Source organism: Salmo trutta, chromosome 20, assembly GCF_901001165.1.
Source record: "Salmo trutta chromosome 20, fSalTru1.1, whole genome shotgun sequence".
Lineage (NCBI taxonomy): Eukaryota > Metazoa > Chordata > Actinopteri > Salmoniformes > Salmonidae > Salmo > Salmo trutta.
The window spans coordinates 13,845,713-13,868,983 of NC_042976.1; the positions used below are offsets into that span (position 1 = coordinate 13,845,713).

Sequence of the window (23,271 nt, forward strand, 5' to 3'; positions counted from 1 at the left end):
AGCGTTTTTCATTTACAGGAAGAAATCAAAAAGGTCTTTATACAATTAACTAATTACTAGAGATCAAAGCTAAACATGAAAGGGCACAATCTTAAAATAGACTTCAAGGACTAATGTAGGGGGAAGGAGGTGTTAGTGTCAGATGAATTACCTTGCCCTCCCAGGATCCCTGTGGATTTCACCACCATCTCCAGCTTCTTATCCCATGTGAACGTCCGTATGTAATCTGAAACAATGGGAGGAATGTTTGTTTTACAAATATAGCAAAGTACAATGTCACTCAAATGCCTTTGAAGCAGCATGCATGGAGAAATGATTTTCTATAAACACCAGTAAACAGTTTATGTATAACAATGATCAACGTTATAGCCAATGAGAATACATTTGAAAAAGATAAAGCTTTTCCCTCACCTATGATTCCTACCACCAGCTCGTCTGTGGCGTCGTCTCGTCCAACCAGCAGAGAGTAGTCTATGATCAGGTGACTAGACAGGAAGCAGGCATCACTGTGGATAGCAGCCCTAAGGATGGCCTTGCAGTGGGCTCTTATGTACATAGGGTTGTCATGGACCAGCTTCAGTAGGTTCTCATCCAGCAGAACCACCTAATATAGAATGATGCCATTTAGCTCATGCTTTTATCCAAAGGTTGTTATTGCAAAAGAGAATGTGTTCTCAATGAGCAAATCATGTCCAATCAATCAAGTTGTAGAAACACCTCAATGATCAATGGAAACAGGATGCCTCTGAGCTCAATTTCATCGCAAAGGGTATTTGTTTTACATTTTCAATTCATTTTCAAAAAACCTGTTTTTGCTTTGTCATTATGGGGTATTGTGTGTAGATTGTTTTCCTCATCAATGTATTTAATAAATATTACAATAAGGCAGTAACGTAAGAATGTAGAAAAAGGGAAGGGGTCTGAATACTTTCTTAATGCACTGTATCTGGTTAAAACAACACATACATAAAACAAAGAAACTTACATTACAGTGATTGCATACATTTATTTTGTATGTGGGAATCGAACCCATAGCCCAGCCCTGCTAGACTAGCGCCATGCTCACCTCACAGCTCTCCTTCCCAGACTCGGTCTTGACGTTGCGGTTCCTCAGAGAACCCTTGAGGTCGAACACCTGGGCCATCTTCCTGCCATAGAACAGGTTCTCCATGACAAGAAGGTCCAGTTTCTTCTCAGAGTTGTTCTGGGAGTTCTTGTAGCCGATCCGGTACACACCCAGGATCTTAGCCAGGGCAGTGGGCCGCTGTGGGACAGACTGGGTTTAGGATAGGACTGTGTTGCAATAACCATCCATCCATCACAACGACAAGAACACAGCTCATTGACATTTTATCTGCGAGACACCATTGAGACCAGCTTTTCTTTTTCAAGGGAGCCCTGCATATACAATGTCATAGAACTAAGAAATCTATCAATATAAAATTTAATTTCCTCACATTAAATGAATTATCTTTATAAAATGTAGTACTTAAAAAGCAAGGCCATACACAGCAAACATAGGTCCAACTCCATATATACACACATTACATGACCAAAAGTATGTAGACACCTGCTCGTAAAACATCGCATTCCAAAATCATGAGCATTAACATGGAGTTGGTCCCCCCTTTGCTGCTATAACAGCCTCCACTCTTCTGGGAAGGCTTTCCACTAGATGTTGGAACATTGCTGCGGGGATTTACTTCCATTCAGCCACAAGACCATTAGTGAGGTTGGGCACTGATGTTGGGTGATTAGGCCTGGCTTGTAGTCGGCGTTCCAATTCATCCCAAAGGTGTTCGATGGGGTTGAGGTCAGGGCTCTGTGCAGGCCAGTCAAGTTCTTCCACACCAATCCCCTCGCTTTGTGCACGGGGGCATTGTCATGCTGAAACAGGAAAGGGCCTTCCGCAAACTGTTGCCACAAAGTTGAAAGCACAGAATTGTCTAGAATGTCATTGTATGCTTGTAGCATTAAGATTTCCCTTCACTGGAACTAAGGTGCCTAGCTCAAACCATGAAAAACAACCCCAGACCATTATTCCTCCTCCAGCAAATTTTACAGTTGGCACTATGCATTGGGGCAGGTAGCGCTCTCCTGGCATCCAACCAAAACCCAGATTCATTCGTCAGACTGCCAGATGATCAAGCGTGATTCATCACTCCAGAGAACACGTTTCCACTGCTCCAATGGCGGCAAGCTTTACACCACTCCAGCCGACGCTTGGCAATCTTAGACTTGTGCACGGCGGCTCGGCCATGGAAACCAATTTCATGAAGCTCCCGACGAACTGCTCTTGTGCTGACGTTGCTTCCAGAGGCAGTTTGGAACTCGGTAGTGAGTGTTGCAACTGAGGACAGACAATTTTTATGTGCTATGCCCTTCAGCTCTCGACGGTCCTGTTCTGTGAGCTTGTGTGGCCTACCACTTCGCGGCTGAGCTGTTGTTGTTCCTAGACGTTTCCACTTCACAATAACAGCACTTACATTTGACCGGGGCAGTTCTAACAGGGCAGAAATTTGACAAACTGACTTGTTGGAAAGGTGGCATCCTATGACGGTGCCATGTTGAAAGTCACTGAGCTCTTCAGTAAGGCCATTCTACTGTCAATGTTTGTCTATGGAGATTGGAAGGCTGTGTGCTCGATTTTATACACCTGTCAGCAACGGGTATGGCTGAAATAGCCGAATCCACTAAATTAAATGGGTGTCCACATACTTTTGTATATAGTGTATCTATTTAAGTTAATTTAACTATATTTGTGCTAGACCTGAAGCCAGATGGTTAGCGTAGCGTAGTTAGCGTAGTGAGTGTCGTTTACCTTCTGCTGCACGGCTCCAGTGATGTAGGTGAAGTAGTGAGGGGCAAAGTCCAGGAAGGACTGAACCTCTAGTCTGGGCATCTGCTTCAGGATGAATCGGCCATCTGAGGGAGGGAGGGAGGGTAAAGACACACATTGAGGTACAACAGACATATTTAAAAGGCGTCTCTTGACCTCAAATGGGACTTCCTGGTAAATAGAAGTTAAAAATAAAACAATATGGCTCTGGTGTTGCCGGTCACCTTCGGTGGCATAGAAGACGGCCCCAGACTTGCCACCACGGGCCTGCCAGTTGACACAGTGGGACAGCGAGCGAACAAAGTCATCCTCCGTACTCTCCATTATCTCCGCTCTCATCTTGTGGAACTCCTCAGCATAGTAGATCCTACAGTAGAACTTAGCGTTGGCATCAGAGAACTCTGCAGGAGAGAGGGAGGGAGGGAGGGGACAGAATGAGATGGGTTACTGACTAGGCCTTATGCTTGTTATTGAGAGGAAGTTTGCAGGCTAAGAGGTGATGCCATTCCAAAGGGAAATCCAATGAGAAATGCATTTACTCACGTAATTCAATATGAGGGTTTCCTGTTGACTTTTTATGGTTGTCTCCTATGTCTGCATCTTCTGTTCAGAGAAAAAGAAAACATGCTAGGAACTCCAGAAACATTACATACTACAGTCGTGGCCAAAAGTTGAGAATGACACAAATATTCATTTTCACAAAGTCTGCTGCCTCAGTTTGTATGATGGCAATTTGCATATACTCCAGAATGTTATGAAGAGTGAAGTCCCTCTTTGCCATGCAAATGAACTGAATCCCCCCCAAAACATTTCCACTACATTTCAGCCCTGCCACAAAAGGACCAGCTGACATCATGTCAGTGATTCTCTCATTAACAAAGGTGTGAGTGTTGACGAGGCCAAGGCTGGAGATCACTCTGTCATGCTGATTGAGTTCGAATAACAGACTGGAAGCTTCAAAGGAGGGTGGTGCTTGGAATCATGGTTCTTCCTCTGTCAACCATGGTTACCTGCAAGGAAACACATGCCATCATCATTGCTTTGCGCAAAAAGGGCTTCACAGGCAAGGATATTGCTGCCAGTAAGATTGATTTAGGTACAACCATTTATTGGATCATCAAGAACTTCAAGGAGAGCGGTTCAATTGTTGTGAAGGCAGCTTCAGGGCGCCCAAGAAAGTCCAGCAAGCGCCAGGACCGTCTCCTAAAGTTGATTCAGCTGTGGGATCGGGGCACCATCTGCAAGCACAGTGAGGCTAAGACTTTTGGAGGATGGCCTGGTGTCAAGAAGGGTAGCAAAGAAGCTACTTCTCTCCAGGAAAAACAGAGCCAGACTGATATTCTGCAAAAGGAACAGGGATTGGACTGCTGAGGACTGGGGTAAAGTCATTTTCTCTGATAACTCCCCTTTCCGATTGTTTGGGGCATCCGGAAAAAAGCTTGTCCGTAGAAGACATGGTGAGCGCTACCATCAGTCCTGTGTCATGCCAACAGTAAAGCATCCTGAGACCATTCATGTGTGGGGTTGCTTCTCAGCCAAGGGAGTGGGCTCACTCACAATTTTGCCTAGGAGCACAGCCATGAATAAAGAATGGTACCAACACATCCTCCGAGAGCAACTTCTCCCAACCATCCAGGAACAGTTTGGTGATGAACAATGCCTTTTCCAGCATGATGGAGCACCTTGCCATAAGGCAAAAGTGATAACTAAGTGGCTCGGGGAACAAAACATCGATATTTTGGGTCCGTGGCCAGGAAACTCCCCAGACCTTAATCCCATTGAGAACTTGTGGTCAATCCTCAAGAGGCGGGTGAACCCACAAATTCTGACCAACTCCAAGCATTGATTATGTAAGAATGGGCTGCCATCAGTCAGGATGTGGCCCAGAAGTTAATTGACAGCATGCCAGGGCGGATTGCAGAGGTCTTGAAAAAAGGGTCAACACTGCAAATATTGACTCTTTGCATCAACTTCATGTAATTGTCAATAAAAGCCTTTGACACTTATGAAATGCTTGTAATTATACTTCAGTATTCCATAGTAACATCTGACAAAAATATCTAAAGACACTGAAGCAGCAAACTTTGTGAAAATTAATATTTGTGTCATTCTCAAAACTTTTGGCCATGACTGTACATCAGAACAGAGCTAAACTGATTTTCTAGTACCCCCCTCTCATGTTGCCCCTTGACCTTGAGACCTTGTCCACTACTCACTAAGAGGGTCAGAGTCCATGCTGCTGCGGCCCAGACCCATCTGGGAGGAGGCGGTCTCGTTGGGCTTGGCTGGGCTGTTCTTGACCCGGCTCTCTCCAGAGCTGCACAGACAAGATAAGATTATACATCGGGTGACACACACACACAGTTGACATCTGCAGGAGCAGTGTGGTGTACCTGGTGGACAGGGTGGTGTCCTCGCCTCCTGTCTTCCACAGTTCATCCAGAGCACTCTTATACTCCTTACAGCTAGAGGTTGGGCAGAGGTCATTCAAATATCATTAAAACAAAAACTTTGAACAGAAATGTCAAGGATGTGAAGAGACTGGAGAAGAGTTGGACAGGAGCTGTTACCTGAGAGCGAATGAGATGATGGAGCTGGGTTCTCTCTCACACACGGCGATGGGCACTCTCTCATGCTCATACATCAGATAATGCTTGTCTGGTTCACTGACGAACAACAGACAACAGTACAATACACTTTATTGATCCATTATATTAGGATATTTTTGATTTGGGCTTTCACAGTGCCCAGTCCCGACACACAACACGGCAGCACAGGGTCATCCACAGAGCAGCGCAGTGCCCTGGAGCAGGTTAGAGGTTAAGTGCCTTGCTCAAGGGCACACCAGCAGTATGTGGCACCTGAGATATTGATGATTTTTCCAGTCAACACTAGGATTCAAGCTAAACATTACAACAAAGTAAGAAAATGAACAGGGCTCAATATAGTATGGGCATTTATATCAAATGCTATCTTATTTGGCTGATCATTCAACAATTTATACTACAGGCCAAAAGCCTATTCAGAGATAGTCATAATGTACACACAATGGGAATGGGATGGAGTTGTAACTGTTGCCTGGCATCAGGTTGGCTAGAATGGCCTTCATGGTGGACTTCTCTTTCACCTGGCTGTCATTGGAGCCCAACAGGTGTCCATCAAACACATCTAGGAGACAACGAGAATGAATTTAAGGACAGGAGTGGTCTGTATTTAGATACGCACTGTAGATCTAGAGAAAGAATAGGAAGCTAATGTGGGGGGTTGTGTGTGTATGTTCACCCTCTGGGATGGTGACGGAATCCTGGTCAGGGAAGCAGGGTCCAGACGAGAGGGGTTCTGAGCCTGGTTCCCCTGGTGACGGTAATGCTAGCAATGACGACCCCAAGCTTGAGGGCATAGCAGTGAGGTGACGATCCTCTGTCCATCAAATAACAGACACGCCCATCAACTACAGTCCACCAATGAGAGTAGTCTAGCATTCTGACTGAAAGCTGAACCAATCCCCTTACCTTTGTCAACATTTTGTACTAAAGGGGAGGGGTTGCGTGGAGAGGACTCCAGAGCACTTGGCTGTCAAACAAAAGAAACAACTTCACATTCCTTACGATCTGGTAGACTAAGTGCTTATCATATACTAAGCACTTCCAATCATCTGAATTCCATCAGGAATCTGTTGCACTGACCTTGTTGTCGTCTGTCTGTCGGTGTCTCCCAGGGCTGGCTGGGACAGACAGACGCTTCTTGCCCTTCTCCTGATGGAACAGGTCCTGCAGCCTGGAGGTTACATGGTTCAACAAATCCATTCTTAGAAAGATCTCCCACTGACAATCATTTCTCTTTTCTTCTCTCTCGGTATTGTTGAGAAGGGTCCGTCAGTAAGCGTTTCACTGTTGTTTACCAAGCATGTGACTAATAAAATAGATTCTGATGTGAAAGTCTGATCCCAAGTTAGAATTCAGCCCTAAGGTCCAATTTTATGGACACAGATGAAGAGATTCATCCATTAAAAGTACTTCTTAGTCAAAGACTAGGCTTCATCTGTGTCAAGGAAACCGCCCCTAAAAGTTTAAACATTAAAAGCTGCTCTGAAGTCAGTATTCTCACCATAGAAATAAGAATGAATAGAAAGGGCATCTCCAAGTCAATGATGGCATAATGGGTGGGCTGGCAGCCATTTTGAGAGTACCCATGCCGGGAAGTAAAAGCAAGAAGTTTACCCTTCAATCTGTGCTGTGATTTGTTGAGTCAAATCAACTGACATTACAAAAAAGGCATTCAATTGCATGAGCCACATCAGTTAGCATCATTTGAATGAACATTCTGCATTACCAAGGCAATCCCACATCAGTTGATAGAACATTCCAAAATACCATGGACATTTTTGCATCACAATACCAGGCAGACATTGCGAGTGTACCAGTCCATAGGCAGGGTTAGAGCGTCCAAGCCCTCTCTATTCATTCTGATTTCTATGGTTCTCACCTGCTGTTCCAGGACTGCAGTGTTTCACACAGACTCTGTTTCTTCACTACCACTGATTCCAGTACAGTCTGGAGCTGCTGGGGGGAGTCACTACCACAGGCCTGGAGACGAGCCTGCAGCTTCTCTATCCAGCTATGCAGATCTGCCTCCTCCATCTGAACACGCACACAAACAAAACGGATGGAAAACATGTGTTTGATACCGTTCCATTCCAGCCATTCCAATGAGCCCGTCCTCCGACGTAAAGCGACACCAGCCTCCACTGCGCTGTATATACTATACACAGTGGTCCTACCCTTTGGAGGAAGAACCTACATCTTTCTGTGCAAACAGGTCCTCCATCTTCTGCTCGCGTGTCTTGCTGAAGGTGTCCGTCTTCAGGGACGTGAGGCGGTCATCTATGGCCAGGTACACCTGAGTCACCCTGACAAGAGGAAAGAGAGGGATAGAATGGAAAAGGCCTGGTTAGAAATAGATTATTCAGACTCTTAGCCTGGTCCCAGATCTGTTTGTGCGATCTTGCCAACTACTATGGTTATTGTCAGAGGACAATAACCATAGGAGTCGGCTATGCAGAACAAACAGAATTGGGATCAGGCAAGTTAAGGTCATGGTAGACAGACAACAGGTAGACCAGTTACTTCTGTGAGAAGTCCTTGAGGTCCTGCTGCATGCGGCCCTTGGAGGGCCCCTGGTTCCTGATGAAGATCTTAGGAGGAGGGAGGCAGACCTCTAGCAGTCTCACTGAGATGTAGCTGGTGGGTAGACAATTAAAATGGCATGATGGGCATATACATTTTACTACACTAACAATAACTATAGTGATCTTCATGTTCTGGTATTTAGAGGTCATTTGAAGATGTGGTAGGAATGATAAATTATGTATGGCTGGATAGAAATCAAAGCCCTGGCCTGTGTTTCCCACCTGAATGAGGCCACCATCTGGTTGTAGGAGAAGTACTGATGGTAGTCATGGTGGATGGAGTGGCCACAGGGCTCAGCATTAGCCCTCCTGGTATACTGGTGACCATAGAACCTCAGCTCCAGGTACTTAGCAAAGGACATGGACCATGAGTCATTAGACAGGGGCACCACAGGAGTCACCTACAGAGAGAGTAGAAGTGAGTAGAGTAGGAGAATATAGTAGAAGAGAGTAATGTAGAGTAGAAAAGAGTGACAGAGTAGGAATAGAATAGGAGAGTGTAGAATGGAGTAGGATAGAGTAGGATAGAGTAGAAGAGAGTAGGAGAGAGTAGGAGAGAGTAGGAGAGAGTAGAAGAGAGTAGAAGAGAGTAGAAGAGAGTAGAAGAGAGTAGAATAGAAGAGAGTATAAGAGAGTATAAGAGAGTATAAGAGAGTATAAGAGAGTATAAGAGAGTATAAGAGAGTAGAATAGAAGAGAGTAGAAGAGTAGAATAGAGTAGAATAGAGTAGAATAGAGTATAAGAGAGTAGAGTAGCAAAGAAAATAGTAGAGTAGAAGAGTAAAGTATAGTAGGAGAGTAGGGGTAGAGTATAGGATAGTGGAGTATGAAGAGAGTATAGTAGAAGAGTATAGTACAAGAGAGTATAGTGGAGTATGAAGAGAGTATAGCAGAGTAAAGAAAAGTATAGTAGATGAGTAAAGCAGAGTAGGAGTGAGTAGAAAAGTAAATTATAGTAGAGTAGGAGAGGATAGTAAAATAGTAAATTATAGTATAGTAGGAGAGTATAGTAGAGTAAAATAAAGCATCAAGTAGAAGAGAAGTAAATTATAGTATAGTAGGAGAGTATAGTAGAGTAAAATAAAGCATCAAGTAGAAGAGACGTAAATTATAGTATAGTAGGAGAGTATAGTAGAGTAAAATAAAGCATCAAGTAGAAGAGACGTAAATTATAGTATAGTAGGAGAGTATAGTAGAGTAAAATAAAGCATCAAGTAGAAGAGACGTAAATTATAGTATAGTAGAAAGTATAGAGTAGGAGACTAGAAGAGAGTAAGGTAGAGTAGGGATATAGTAGAAAAGAGTAGATTAGTGGAGTACGAAGAGAGTAGAGTAAAGAAAAGTATAGTAGGAGAGTAGAGTATAGTAGGAGAGTAGAGTATAGTAGGAGAGTGTACAGTAAATAAATAATATAAAGTATAGTAGAAGAGAGAGTAAAATAAAGTATAGAGAAGTAAATTATAGTATAGTAGGAGAGTAGAGTAGAAGAGAGTAAAGTAGGATAGTACAGTAGAGTAGGAGAGTGGAGTAGGAAAGAGTAGAGTAAAGAGTAGGAGAGTAAATTATAGTAGAGTAGAAGAGAAAATTATAGTAGGGGAGTATAGTACAGTAGGAGAGTAGAGTACAGTAAAGAATAGAGTAAAGTGTAGTACAGTAGCAGAGTAGAGTACAGTAAAGAATAGAGTAAAGTGTAGTACAGTAGCAGAGTAGAGTACAGTAAAGAATAGAGTAAAGTGTAGTACAGTAGGAGAGTAGAATAGGAGAGTAAAGTATAGAGTAGAGTAGAGTACATTATAGTAGGGGAGTATAGTACAGTGGAATAGCAGAGTAGAGTAGAGTACATTATAGTAGGGGAGTATAGTACAGTGGAATAGCAGAGTAGAGTAGAGTACATTATAGTAGGGGAGTATAGTACAGTGGAATAGGAGAGTAGAGTAGAGTAGAGTACATTATAGTAGGGGAGTATAGTACAGTGGAATAGCAGAGTAGAGTATAGAGTACATTTTAGTAAGGGAGTATAGTACAGTGGAATAGCAGAGTAGAGTATAGAGTACATTTTAGTAAGGGAGTATAGTAGGAGAGTAGAGTAGGAGTAGAGTAAAAGAGAGTATTGTTGAGAATAGAGTAGAAGAGTAAAATAAAATATAGAGTAGAAGTAAATGATAGTAGAGTAAAGTAGGAGGGTACAGTAGGAGAGAGTAGAGTATAGTAGTAGTAGTAGGAGGGTACAGTAGGAGAGAGTAGAGTATAGTAGGAGAGTAGAGTATAGTAGGAGAGTAGAGTATAGTAGGAGAGTAGAGTATAGTAGTAGTAGGAGGGTACAGTAGGAGAGAGTAGAGTAAAGAGTAGAAGAGAGGAGGATTAGAGTAGGAGAGAGTATAGTAGAGAAGAGTAGAGTATAGAGTCTGCTTAGCTTCAATCTCACAGCTTTGATCCTTGTATTCTACTCTCTCCTACTCTAGAGTAAAATAAAGTATAGAATAGAAAAGTACATTATAGTAGAGCAGAAGAGTGTAAATGATCGTATAGTAGTAGAGTAAAATATAGTAGAGTAGAATAGAGTAGAGTATATTAGAGTAGAAGAGAGTATAGTAGAGTAGAATACAAGGATCAAAGCTGTGTGAGAGATTGAAGCTAAGCAGACCTGGACAGCAGCTTTATGCTCTAGCCAAGAACTGGCTGATTAGCAAGCATTTGATTTGTTGAACTAGGGGTGCTAGCTATAGGGCAAACGTGCAGTCCTGGGGGTAGTCATGGAATAGATAAGGAAACACACTGATTAAAAAGTTACTGTACCTGTTTGCATATACGGCACCAGGAGTAGTTGAGGATGGTGTGTTGGTATCCAGGCACAGGAGAGTCCAGCTCCTTCAGAACGATCTGAACACAGCCACTGCCATGGACAAACCGTCGCACATGGTGCACCATGGGAGTCTCACAGAACATACTGGGGCACTGATAGGACGGTCTGTAAAACACACACACGAAGAGGTGCTTCATTGAGTTATATTTTATTATATATCAGTGACAACCAAATGGATGGTAAAAGGTTTTATTGTAAATTCAATACAACAATTTGTCTGGTTCAGATTTCCCCCCCTCACCTGAAACAGTATCTCTCCAGGAATATTCCTAGTGTGAGGTCATTCTTTCCGTAGAACTCCATCGTGACCATCCTGTTGAGAACAAATAAGTATTTGTGAATAGCTGACCTTTCAAAATTCAGTCAGTTAGTCTTTCACAGCTGGTACGCAACACTTCTGTTGCACCTAAGGGGATAAATAAAGTAGTATTGAATTGAAGACCACCAGGGGGGTTTACCAGGGACTGACGCAGGGGTTGGGGGCGTTGTTGGACTGGGCTGAGGAGCTGCTGAACAGAACACAGAGTCTCTGATGGTTCACTGGGTTCAGGCAGTCCAGCTGAAACGCATAAGTAATGGTGGTCAACGACAGCATAAAAACAGCACATAAGGCTTTACAATCCAATAAAGCACTTCTCTTCAGCCCTGACTTAATATCTCTGGAGAGTGAGGGAAGTGGTGAGCTCTCATCAGTAGCACACTGATCAGTAAACTAATACTGGTTAAGGGAGATTTTAAGATAGATAGAATAACTAACTCCACAGATACATCAGTGAGACTGTTGGAGATCTGCGCCATCTACCTCCTATGTTGTGATGTGTCCTAACTAGCTGGCCATGTCCTAACTAGCTGGCCATGTCCAAACTAGCTGGCCATGTCCTAACTAGCTGGCCATGTCCTAACTAGCTGGCCATGTCCTAACTAGCTGGCCATGTCCTAACTAGCTGGCCATGTCCTAACTAGCTGGCCATGTCCTAACTAGCTGGCCATGTCCTAACTAGCTGGCCATGTCCTAACTAGCTGGCCATGTCCTAACTAGCTGGCCATGTCCTAACTAGCTGGCCATGTCTCACCTTGGAGGCCCAGGTCATGTCTTTCTGTCCCGCTGGCTTCTCCTCCTCACAATCAGCCTTGACGGGGTGCTTGGGCGGCAGAGCCTCCCGGACCGGTGGCTGGGGTAGGGGCTGGGCGAAGGGGTCTGCCTCCTCCTGTCGGAGGCGGCCTCCTTGGGCACGGTAGTCTGCCAGCATCTTGGCCAAGTCCTGGCTGCTGCCCAGATGCTCTGCAATGCGGGCACTGGTAAGGCGGTGGGAGGGTAACACCTGGATGGGGCGAGGGCCTCCACCTGATGGGGTGGAGTCTTTAAGGAGCTGTCGCTTACGTCGACCGTCTAGTTCTTTGAAGTCCTTGTTTAGCAGTGGGGAGAGGTACACCTGCACGAGGAACTAGTATGTTACATATCAAATATGAAAATATCTTATTGATCATTCGTCCAGCACTTAAGTGTTATGAGACGGCATATTGCGTATGCATGACAACCATGTTTTGTAGACATCTTCACTATGACCAACGACGTACAGAGGAATTGATGGTTACATAAACAGATTATCTGATATTCTATTGTACATTACTGAACAAAAACATGTTAAAAGGTTGAAAAACCTTCAATAAATACAGTGAATGTAAACAAACAGACCTGTTGAGGAAAGTAGTCTCTGCTGGGGCAGCGTAGGCCAGCGGGGGAGAGGAGGAAGGGCTCTCTGAAAGTGATGAAGGGGGAGACACACAGGATGATGTCCTTCAGCTCCTGTTTGAAGCCTGCCGTCAGCGTCTTGAGATGGTCGTCCGTCGAGGCCACCTGCTCGGTGACAGAACAGACAAGGATATTGTTGGACACTCTTGGAGGACAATGGAAATCGATTTAAAAATGCTTTTTTCTTATTAAAACCAATGCGTTTCTGCATGTAGCCTTAATCCTCACCTGCTCTGTGACAAACAGCCCAGTGTCATCCTGCAGGGGGTCTCTGAACAGCCTGGGGGCCGTCTCCGAACCAGAGCTCTCCTCCCACGACTCACCCCTCCCCGGAATCCCTGACCCGCTCCCCCCCACAGTCTCCTCCAGCCCAATCTCATCTGTCAACTCCTCCAGGTCATCAATGAGGTAGGGTGGTGGCGGCGCCAGGGGATTGGACAACGGTGTGGAGGTCATGACCTCTGTTGACTCCATACCCTCGCCCACCAGGGAGGATGAGGACAGGAGTTGGTTCTTGGCAACTTTGACAACCTCAACATCTTTAGACGAGGAAGACTCCGATACAGACTTCCCCAGGGAAGGCTTCTCCTCCTCATCCACCAGCACAGTCTCTCCTCCCTGGAAGAGGGTGCTCTGGTCGGTCTCATTTTCCTGGCTCTCCTCCTCCTCGACGGTAGTGCTCTCCAGGAGGCAGGGGAAGCTGGTCTTGGCCAGGCTGGGAGGCATGGCGAACTCATCCATGAGAAAGGATATCTCTAGCTGGGAGTGGTAGGCCACACACACCATGAGGACGATGATCTCCTTAACCCTGGCCAGCTCGTACTCAGACGCCCCGCGAAGCTTTATGGTACAGCCTAGCTGAGGAGGGCAGCCCTCGAAGAACATCAGAGTCTTCAACTCATCTGTCACAGAGAAGGGAAAGAGGAGAACACATTACATAGTTGTGCTGTGGCACAAGAGTCAGAATGAGCATGTAGATACATTTAGTCTAGGCTGGAGGACGTTGTGAATGAAAGCACCTGGTTGCAGTATGTTGGTTTCATGTGTTGGATTATTTAAGTGAAATAAGTGTTATGAATGGCTTCCAATATCTAAGATAAAGAGATTTAAAAATGTAGATATGTAAGATGTACACTAAAAGCAGCATGTTGAGGGCAGAGTAGTTTCCACTCACTGTTGGCCAGCTGGAAGGGGTGTAGGTAGAACTTTTGGCAGGTTCCCAGTCGAGGCTTGGTGAGCAGCTGGTCCATAGACATGACCAGGTCCCCCTGGGTCATATGACTCACCCTGTCTAAGACTTGCTGCAGAGAACCAGAGGTGGGAAAGAGAGACTGAGGGCAGGCACGGCTAATAGACAGTTGAACGGGTTAAGCAGAAGAACAGGCTAACATGGCAACAGACACCATCATAAAGAGTAGTGAAACACTAGCTGCAGTTACCCATGGAGGGGGGGGGGGGGATTATTGTGGCCCTAGTGGCACAAAATAAAAGGTCTGACTGCTCAGAGATGCTTGGGAAAATGGTCACAACGTTGGACCAGCGTGTGTGTTTTAGGGGAGAATCTGAGCTCCATGAGCAAATCTCCCCATTCTTGCCAAATGTTGCATTCCTTCTCAAACAGCTACAACTGTATATGCATTGACACATCAAGTTTGAGTTTGGCTCGGAGATGGAGTAACTGTTCAACATTCTAGCTTGTGGTTGTCTGTGGGGAAAGTGTGAGTAGGTATCCCACATCTGTTACTAAAGGGTAATGATTTTAGGGACAGTATAGGATGAGTCAATAATTGTTTGACAAAAAAATGTGATTTTTGTAATGTCAGTCCTGGTTATAGTTAATCTTTCATATAAAGTGCCTACATTATTACACTATTTGTTAATTGTGTAAAAAGATTCAGATTAAAATCTTGCATATGTATTAGTATATTCTTTAAGTAACAGTATACAATACAAATCAGAGTGAGGGTGTTGGAAATGCTTTTGGCAGTTAATCTGCTGCTGTTCTGTGGGTGGTACTGTCTGTTCTTTTTATTAAAGGATGGGTCCCCATCTCTCAAAGACCCTAGGATGCAGCTGGACGGGGGGGGGGGGGGGGGGTCTGCCAGTCACTGGGATGACAGTCCTACCTGGGATGGGGGGAGGTTTTAGCGGTTGGAATAGAATAAAACTTTATTCTTCATCCAGAATGGACATTTTTATTTGGAGAACAATTGGAGGTTTACTCAGTAGCAGTGCAAATACCATGGTACAGCTATATGGACACTCAATCATTATGGTACTTTTTAAAATGGTAAGGTTACAAACATTATGATAAATAGAACTGAAACTTGTATCTCATTATGGTAAATGTTATAATTGCCAACTATAATTGTAATGGCTTAGCAGATAAGAAAAGAGGTGATGATATTAACTAACAATTTTGATCCGAATGTGCAAATTGTCCAAAACAGATCCGCATAGTACCGTAAATTCCGGACTATAAGCCGCAACTTTTTTCCCAGGCTTTGAACCTCACGGCTTAAACAATGACGCGGCTAATATATGGATCTTTCCCCGCTTTCAATTTTTTTTTTCAAAAAAAAAAAATAACATTCTGTGACGTGCTCAGTTTTTTGGCGGCATGAAGCTTTCATTAGACCAATGAAATTGCCGAACGGGTTAAGGTCAAACAACTTTTTTGTTTACTGTTTAGATTAAATCGAGCGCTCTCAAACTTCCCATCATTCTGATTACGGTAGTCATTTTGTCACCCTCATCATGGCAAAGACACGGAGAAATGCATATGATGCAGCTTTCAAGTTGAAGGCGATTGATCTGGCTGTTGGAAAAGGAAATAGAGCTGCTGCACGGGAGCTTGGTCTTAATGAGTCGATGATAAGACGTTGGAAACAGCAGCGTGAGGAATTGACTCAGTGCAAAAAGACAACTAAAGCTTACTGCAAATTTTTTATTTTTTGTTACAAGCCGTGTTTCGTTAAAGCCTGTGTAAAGTTAATTTGTTTCAATGTACCGGTAGGCACCTGCGGCTTATAGACATGTGCGGCTTATTTATGTTCAAAATAATATATATTTTTTAAATTCAGTGGGTGCAGCTTATATTCAGGTGCGCTTAATAGTCCGGAAATTACGGTAGATGGATTCTTTTAAATATGTTATTGGACCATAAATTTGGCTCATTAATCTATATGATCCAAATAATGATGAGCCACGCTTTTTTGAAAATAAAATAAATAAAAATATATATATATATATATATATATATATATATATATATATATATATATATATATATATATATATAAATAAATAAAATAAATAAAATAAAGCCTACAAGCAATACAAGAGTATTATTATGGTGGGAGTTTATAATACGGTTTTAAACACTTCAATGGACCGGAAAGGAAATCACATTACAAACTATTCCCCTCATGCACTTAAGGAAATCCAGAAAGTCATGGATATATTGGAACTAGTGGATATAGGAGGCTTAAATATCCAGACCTAGTGAGATATACATTGCAGAGTCTCAATGAAGCTAGTCGTCTTGACTACTTTGTTATTCTCGCTGGCACCAAAAGTAAAAAAATTAAACTGTTCATAGGGGGCAGAATGCAGATGGACCATCAAATAATTGGCATATCAAATTGTATTTGTCACATGCTCCAAATACAACAGGTGTAGGTAGACCTTACTGTGAAATGCTTACTTACAAGCCCAGTTCAAGAAAGAGTTAAGAAAATATTTACTAAATAAATATTAGTGGGGGCCTGTTCGGCCCGCCTTTTCCTGTAGTCCACGATAAGCTCCTTTGTCTTGCTCACTTTGAGGGAAAGGTTGTTGTCCTGGCACTTAGCTCGTCTGGTAGGCTAGCGTCAACGGGCAGCTCGCTTGATTCAACACTGAGTTTTTCAATGTAAATTATACTAAATTCTTGCAACCAATAGAATGTTAAATATATGGGGGATACAACAATCCCAGCTCTACAGATTTTGCCACGACAGTTTTGGTACTGTCCATATTATAGTGCCTTCGGAAAGTATTCAGACCGCTTGACTTTTTCCACATTGCAATACGTAACATCGCCGTGTGCCTCAAATTTTGTAACAATATATCTCCGCACAGACATAATTAATTAGTTGACGGTAGGTGACAGTGGGAGGTCTTGTATAGTGTATTCGGAAAGTAGTCAGGCCCCTTGACTAGATTTTGTTACGTTACAAACTTAATCTAAAATTGATTAAATTGTTTTTTCCCCCTCATCTACACAAAAGCCCCAAAATGACAAAGCAAAACCAGTTTTTTCTCAACGTCAACAGTGAAGAGGCGACTCCGGGATTCTGGCTTTCTAGGCAGAGTTGCAAAGAAAAAGCCATATCTCAGACTGGCCAATAAAAATAAAAGATTAAGAAGGGCAAAATAACAGACACTGGACAGAGGAACTCTGCCTAAAAGGCCAGCATCCCGGAGTCGCCTCTTCACTGTTGACGTTGAGACTGGTGTTTTGCAGGTACTATTTAATGAAGCTGCCAGTTGAGGACTTGTGAGGCATCTGTTTCTCAAACTAGACACTAATGTCCTCTTGATCAATTGTGCACCGGGGCCTCCCAATCCTCTTTCTATTCTGGTTAGAGACAGTTTGCGCTGTTCTGTGAAGAGAGTAGTACACAGTGTTGTATGTGATCATCAGTTTCTTGCCAATTTCTCACATGGAATAGCCTTCATTTCTCAGAACAAGAATGGACAAGTTTCAGAAGAAAGGACTTTGTTTCTGGCCATTTTGAGCCTGTAATCAAACACAGAAATGCTGATGCTCCAGATACTCAACTAGTCTAAAGGCCAGTTTTTATTGCTTCTTTAAATCAGAACAGTTTTCAACTGTGCTAACAATTTCAAAAAGGGTTTTCTAATGATCAATTAGCCTTTTAAAATGATAAACTTGGACTGGCTAACACAACGTGCCATTGGAACACAGGAGTGATGGTTGCTGATAATGGGCCTCTATACGCCTATGTAGATATTCCATTAAAAATAAGCCGTTTCCAGCTGCAATAGTCATTTACAACATTAACAATGTCTACACTGTATTTGTAATCAATTTGATGATATTTTAATGGACCAAATTTTAATTGAAATTTTTTTTTAATTTTTTTTAAACAAAGACATTTTTAAGTGATCCCAAACTTTTGAACGGTAGTTTGTGTATATATTTATTACACACACACACACACACACACACACACACCAGTCAAAAGTTTTGGTACACCTACTCATGACTTTTTTTTTTTGTACATTGTAGAATAAAAGTGGAGACATCAAAACTATGAAATAACACATATGGAATCATGTAGTAACCAAAAGAAGTGTTAAACAAATCAAAATATATCTTAGATTCTTCAAAGTAGCCACCCTTTGCCTTGACAGCTTTGCACACTCTTGGCATTCTCTCAACCAGCTTCAGAGTCTTGAAGGAGTTCCCACACATGCTGAGCACTTGTTGGCTGCTTTTCCTTTACGGACCAACTCATCCTAAACCATCTCAATTGGGTTGAGGTCGGATGATTGTGGAGGCCAGGTCATCTGATGCAGCACTCCATCACTCTCCTTCTAGGTCAAAAGCCCTTACACAGCCTGGAGGTGTGTTGGGTCATTGTCCTTTTGAAAAACCAATAAAAGGCGCTTAGTGGGACTAATAGATGGGATGGCGTATCGCTGCAGAATGCTGTGGTAGCCATGCTGGCTAAGAGTGCCTTTAATTCTAAATAAATCACAGTGTCACCAGCAAAGCACCCCCACATCTCCTCCTCCATGCTTCACGGTGGGAACCACAAATGCGGAGATCACCAGTTCACCTACTCTTCATCTCACAAAGACACCGTGATATCAAACTTAGACTAATCAGACCAAAGGACAGATTTCCCCTGGTCTAATGTCCATTGCTCGTGTTTCTTGGCCCAAGCAAGTCTCTTCTTATTGGTGTCCTTCAGTAGTGGTTTCTTTGCAGCAATTCGACCATGAAATCCTGATTCCCGCAGTCTCCTCTGAACAGTTGATGTTGAGATGTGTCTGTTACTTGAACTCTGAAGCATTTATTTGGTCTGCAATTTCTGAGGCTGGTAACTCTAATAAACGGATCCTCTGCAGCAAAGGTAACTCTGGGTCTACCTTTCCTGTGGTGGTCCTCATGAGAGCCAGTTTCATCATAGCACTTGATGGTTTTTGCAACTGCACTTGAAGAAACTTTCAAAGTTTTGAAATGTTCCATATTGACTGACATTCATGTCTTAAAGTAACGATGGACTGTCGTTTCGCTTATTTGAGCTGTTCTTGCCATAATATGGACTTGGTCTTTTACCAAATAGGGCTAATTTCTGTATATACCACCCCTAATGTACCTTGTCACAACACAACTGATTGGCTCAAACGCATTAAGGAGGACAGAAATTCCATTAATTAACCAGGCATACCTGTTAATTGAAATGCATTCCAGGTGACTACCTCATGAAGTTAGTTGAGAGAATGCCAAGAATGTGAAAAGCTGTCAGTCATCAAGGCAAAGGGTGGCTACTTTGAATAATCTGAAATATTTTTTCAATTGTTTAACACTCTTTTGGTTACTACATGATTCCATATGGTTTTTTTCATCGTTTTGATGTCTTCACTATTATTCTACAATGTACAATATAGTAAAAATAAAGAAAAACCCTTGAATGAGTAGATGTGTCCAAACTTTTGACTGGTACTGTGTGTGTAAAATATATATATATATATGATTGTAATTGTCTGCATCATTTACATTGATAGAACACAAATCTATTTGCAATTTTTTTTTAAATAAACTAACAAAAGCAAGATGTTCTTAAGCTTGCTAAAAGGTGGGTTTGGAAACAACCCAGGCTAGTCTAGCTAGTACAGAGAGCTAGAGAGATGGCAGGGCAGTACCAACTGGTTTGACATTGATAACACCAGTTAATCATTTTACTAGCAGTACAGAGAGCTACTGACCGGTTTGACGTTGATAACCAGTGTGATGCCGTGCTCCAGCAGCATGTCCTGAGCAATACGAGACACAGTCTTCTCCACCAGCACCAGGTTGGGACGCACGTCCACTATACGCTGAACATAGTTCTTCAGAAACTCATGCTCCTGGGTAACAAAGATTACATTTTCTTTTTCCTAATTTCTAGAATTTGTGGATGGGTGCTAGCAAATGTGGAATTACTAACTGGCTGACCTGAAGCACGATGGGGTCAATGCAGGTGAACTTGGTCTCCTCTCTGTAGAGATACTCTATAGAACACTTCAGAAGCAGGATCTTGGGGTTCTTGATGTACGAGTTCATCTAAAATATGATCAAATTGTACTTTATTGAGTTCACAGACAAGCAATCCTTCTGACTGTGTTTACAGGGAGAGATGGTAGTTGTTACATAAGAGAAGGGAACTTACTTTTTTGTGGGCAATGTTCTTGGTACAGACAAAGCCATTCACTACCGCAGAGTCAAACTTCTTCCCTCCAGGAATCTATAAATAAAAAGAAAAGCAGAACGAATGAAGGTTAAAAGACAGCCATTCTGGTCACCTAAAATTACTCATCAGTCTACTCCTGCAGTATGTGAAGTCTAAGTAAAGCCAAATAACAAAGACCTGATTCAGAGTTGAAAGAAGAGTTCAGGCAACGCAGACTTTTGCATAAATCGTTAATTGACATCAATATGGAGACTTGCAAGGAAAGTTGAGTTAATCAACCAGATCTCAAGTCAGAATAGAGAACTGTCAGTGAGGTACCTTCTTGACGTGAACCAGTTGTCTGATGTCCATGTCATCATCACAGCTGCGAACGTCCGGCCGCACCGTCTGCACTACCTGCCTCACCACAGGAACGATGATGTCACGCCAGGAGAGGCACAGGGACTCGCTGTACAGCAACTGCTGCAGCAGCGCCATCATGTGGCTGTGGTTGGCAGAGCTGTGGAGGGGGAGAGAAGTTTGCATGTTATACTGGGCAAAGAAAACAGCTAAGTCAAAAGCTAAAAATGTTTACATAACACCATACTACATTAATTGATACTGAGAGATCTCTGCTTCATCTAAAGAATTCCTTATATGTTCAGTTCCAGTTGTACTTCAATTTAGTAGGCTAGAGACTAGTCTTTACATTCCAAACCTCACTTTTCACTAGTGCCTAGCATTTCCTATACTCACATACATATTTAATGAACAAAACAAACGATTGACAAACATTTGAGCAATTTTCAAACCTCTAAAGTTATTCGACTGTACTCACAGTAGCCTCTCCATGGCTTCCTTCTCTCCATTCTCCTCTCTGAGCTGGTCCAGGGAGCTGTGGTGCCAGCCCAAAGGAGTGAACAGCATCTCGTTAGCTTTCTCCTCCACACGACGGTTAAACAGGGACTCTGCAGCACACAGAGAGAGATAGCTTGGTTTACAGCTACAGTACATTAGGTTCAGTACCAACTGCTTGTTCAATAGAAAGAATACACAGCTGCTCAAGAGTTGAAAAGTGTACCAATTGCAAAAAAATATCCATAATGAAGCCAGACTAAACTAGGAAGTGGGGAGTTCCTACCTTTGATGAAAGCGTCACTGATGGAGATATTCTGTCCTCCATCCTCTGAGACCAGGTACTCTGATAAAGGAGAGAGAAAGAGGAGAAACAAATTAACACAACTCCACCTTCCATAAACGTATACCTGTTATGGGAACTGGCTGAGCAAACAAATAGGTTAAGTTCCTCTTTGTTTGCTATTGCAGATTAAGGTGAATCGATCAAAATAAAAGTCTAGGTAAAGGCGTTTGTTTTCAGCAAGACAATAGCAACCAATCATTCTAGTGAAGTGGGATAGGACTGTCCCTGTTTAGGTGGAAGCGATGGGGGTGGGACAGTTTGTGTGTTTGTTGCACCATACCTTTCTGCTCCTTGGGGTGCGGGGGTACATGGGGGTACTTGGACTGTTTCTTGATGTGGAAGTTGACGTTGTCCTGCTCCATATTGAGATTGATGGAGGCAGCAGAGTCACTGTCCACCGCTGACTGGAAACTGCTGACTGACGTCCTCTTACTGGGGCTGGATGAGTCTGACGAGGGGGAGGGGGGTGCATTGATTGATTGATTGATTGATTGATTGATTGATTGATTGTAGTAAGAAGTAAGTAGTAAGAGAAATGCTAAGAGTTATCTCAAAGACATTACAGAAAGACTCAACTACCCATTGTTTACTCTCAATATTAATGGCCTAGTGCAGTCAAAAATGTGATTTACCTGTCTTTTATATACAGTTGAAGTGGGAAGTTTACATACACTTAGGTTGGAGTCATTAAAACTCGTTTTTCAACCACTCCACAAATGTCTTGTTAACAAACTATAGTTTTGGCAAGTCGGTTAGGACATCTACTTTGTGCATGACAGAAGTAATTTTTCCAACAATTGTTTACAGACAGATTATTTCACTTATAATTCACTGTGTCACATGTCCAGTGGGTCAGAACTGTACATACACTAAGTTGACTGTGCCTTTAAACAGCTTAGAAAATTCCAGAAAATGATGTCATGGCTTTAGATGCTTCTGATAGGCTAATTGACATAATTTGAGTCAATTGGAGGTGTACCTGTGGATGTATTTCAAGGCCTACCTTCAAACTTAGTGCCTCCTTGCTTGACATCATGGGAAAATCAAAAGAAATCAGCCAAGACCTCAGAAAAAAAAATTGGAGACCTCCACAAGTCTGGTTCATGCTTAAGAGCAATTTCCAAATGGCTGAAGGTACCACGTTCATCTGTACAAACAATGGTATGCGAGTATAAACACCATGGGACCATGCAGCCGTCATACCACTCAGGAAGGAGATGCGTTCTGTCTCCTAGAGATGAACGTACTTTGGTGCGAAAAGTGCAAATCAATCCCAGAACCGCAAAGGACCTTGTGAAGATGCTGGAGGAAACAGGTACAAAAGTATCTATATCCACAGTAAAACGAGTCCTATATCGACATAACCTGAAAGGCCGCTCAGCAAGGAAGAAGCCACCGCTCCAAAACCGCCATAAAAAAGCCAGACTACGGTTTGCAACTGCACACGGGGAGAAAGATAGTACTTTTTGGAGAAATGTCCTCTGGTCTGATGAAACAAAAATAGAACTGTTTGGCCATAATGACCATTGTTATGTTTGGAGGGAAAAGGGGGAGGCTTGCAAGCTGAAGAACAACATCCCAACTGTAAAGCGTGGGGGTGCTTTGCTGCAGGAGGGACTGGTGCACTTCACAAAATAGATGGCATCATGAGGGAGAAAAATTATGTGGATATATTGAAGCAACATCAAGACATCAGTCAGGAAGTTAAAGCTTGGTCGCAAATGGGTCTTCCAAATGGACAATGACCCCAAGCATACTTCCAAAGTTGTGGCAAAATGGCTTAAGGACAACAAAGTCAAGGTATTGGAGTGGCCATCACAAAGCCCTGACCTCAATTCTATAGAAAATATGTGGGCAGAACTGAAAAAGCGTGTGCGAGCAAGGAGGCCTACAAACCTGACTCAGTTATACCAGCTCTGTCAGGAGGAATGAGCCAAAATTCACCCAACTTATTGTGGGAAGCTTGTGGAAGGCTACCCGAA

General features: G+C 42.9%; 1 protein-coding gene across 5 annotated transcripts in view; it reads right to left on the minus strand.

Annotated features, from left to right (window-relative positions):
• The window catches only part of LOC115155587 (1-phosphatidylinositol 3-phosphate 5-kinase), a 41,645-nt gene that overhangs the window by 783 nt on the left and 17,591 nt on the right, over positions 1 to 23,271 (minus strand). For all 5 annotated transcript variants that reach the window (XM_029702325.1, XM_029702322.1, XM_029702326.1 and 2 more), the window contains 31 exons: positions 21,570 to 21,737; positions 21,230 to 21,289; positions 20,927 to 21,056; positions 20,428 to 20,608; positions 20,089 to 20,163; positions 19,875 to 19,982; positions 19,646 to 19,786; positions 13,818 to 13,944; positions 12,872 to 13,545; positions 12,587 to 12,748; positions 11,964 to 12,323; positions 11,349 to 11,449; positions 11,132 to 11,203; positions 10,824 to 10,995; positions 8,250 to 8,428; positions 7,966 to 8,079; positions 7,640 to 7,748; positions 7,325 to 7,479; positions 6,526 to 6,616; positions 6,352 to 6,412; positions 6,122 to 6,259; positions 5,887 to 6,007; positions 5,410 to 5,505; positions 5,233 to 5,304; positions 5,056 to 5,156; positions 3,383 to 3,442; positions 3,064 to 3,240; positions 2,822 to 2,925; positions 1,067 to 1,264; positions 412 to 604; positions 152 to 226 (listed from right to left, as the gene is read on the minus strand). In XM_029702325.1, the coding sequence (XP_029558185.1) occupies positions 152 to 226; positions 412 to 604; positions 1,067 to 1,264; positions 2,822 to 2,925; positions 3,064 to 3,240; positions 3,383 to 3,442; positions 5,056 to 5,156; positions 5,233 to 5,304; positions 5,410 to 5,505; positions 5,887 to 6,007; positions 6,122 to 6,259; positions 6,352 to 6,412; positions 6,526 to 6,616; positions 7,325 to 7,479; positions 7,640 to 7,748; positions 7,966 to 8,079; positions 8,250 to 8,428; positions 10,824 to 10,995; positions 11,132 to 11,203; positions 11,349 to 11,449; positions 11,964 to 12,323; positions 12,587 to 12,748; positions 12,872 to 13,545; positions 13,818 to 13,944; positions 19,646 to 19,786; positions 19,875 to 19,982; positions 20,089 to 20,163; positions 20,428 to 20,608; positions 20,927 to 21,056; positions 21,230 to 21,289; positions 21,570 to 21,737 (4,575 nt within the window). The remainder of the gene's footprint in view (positions 1 to 151; positions 227 to 411; positions 605 to 1,066; positions 1,265 to 2,821; positions 2,926 to 3,063; positions 3,241 to 3,382; positions 3,443 to 5,055; positions 5,157 to 5,232; positions 5,305 to 5,409; positions 5,506 to 5,886; positions 6,008 to 6,121; positions 6,260 to 6,351; positions 6,413 to 6,525; positions 6,617 to 7,324; positions 7,480 to 7,639; positions 7,749 to 7,965; positions 8,080 to 8,249; positions 8,429 to 10,823; positions 10,996 to 11,131; positions 11,204 to 11,348; positions 11,450 to 11,963; positions 12,324 to 12,586; positions 12,749 to 12,871; positions 13,546 to 13,817; positions 13,945 to 19,645; positions 19,787 to 19,874; positions 19,983 to 20,088; positions 20,164 to 20,427; positions 20,609 to 20,926; positions 21,057 to 21,229; positions 21,290 to 21,569; positions 21,738 to 23,271) is intronic.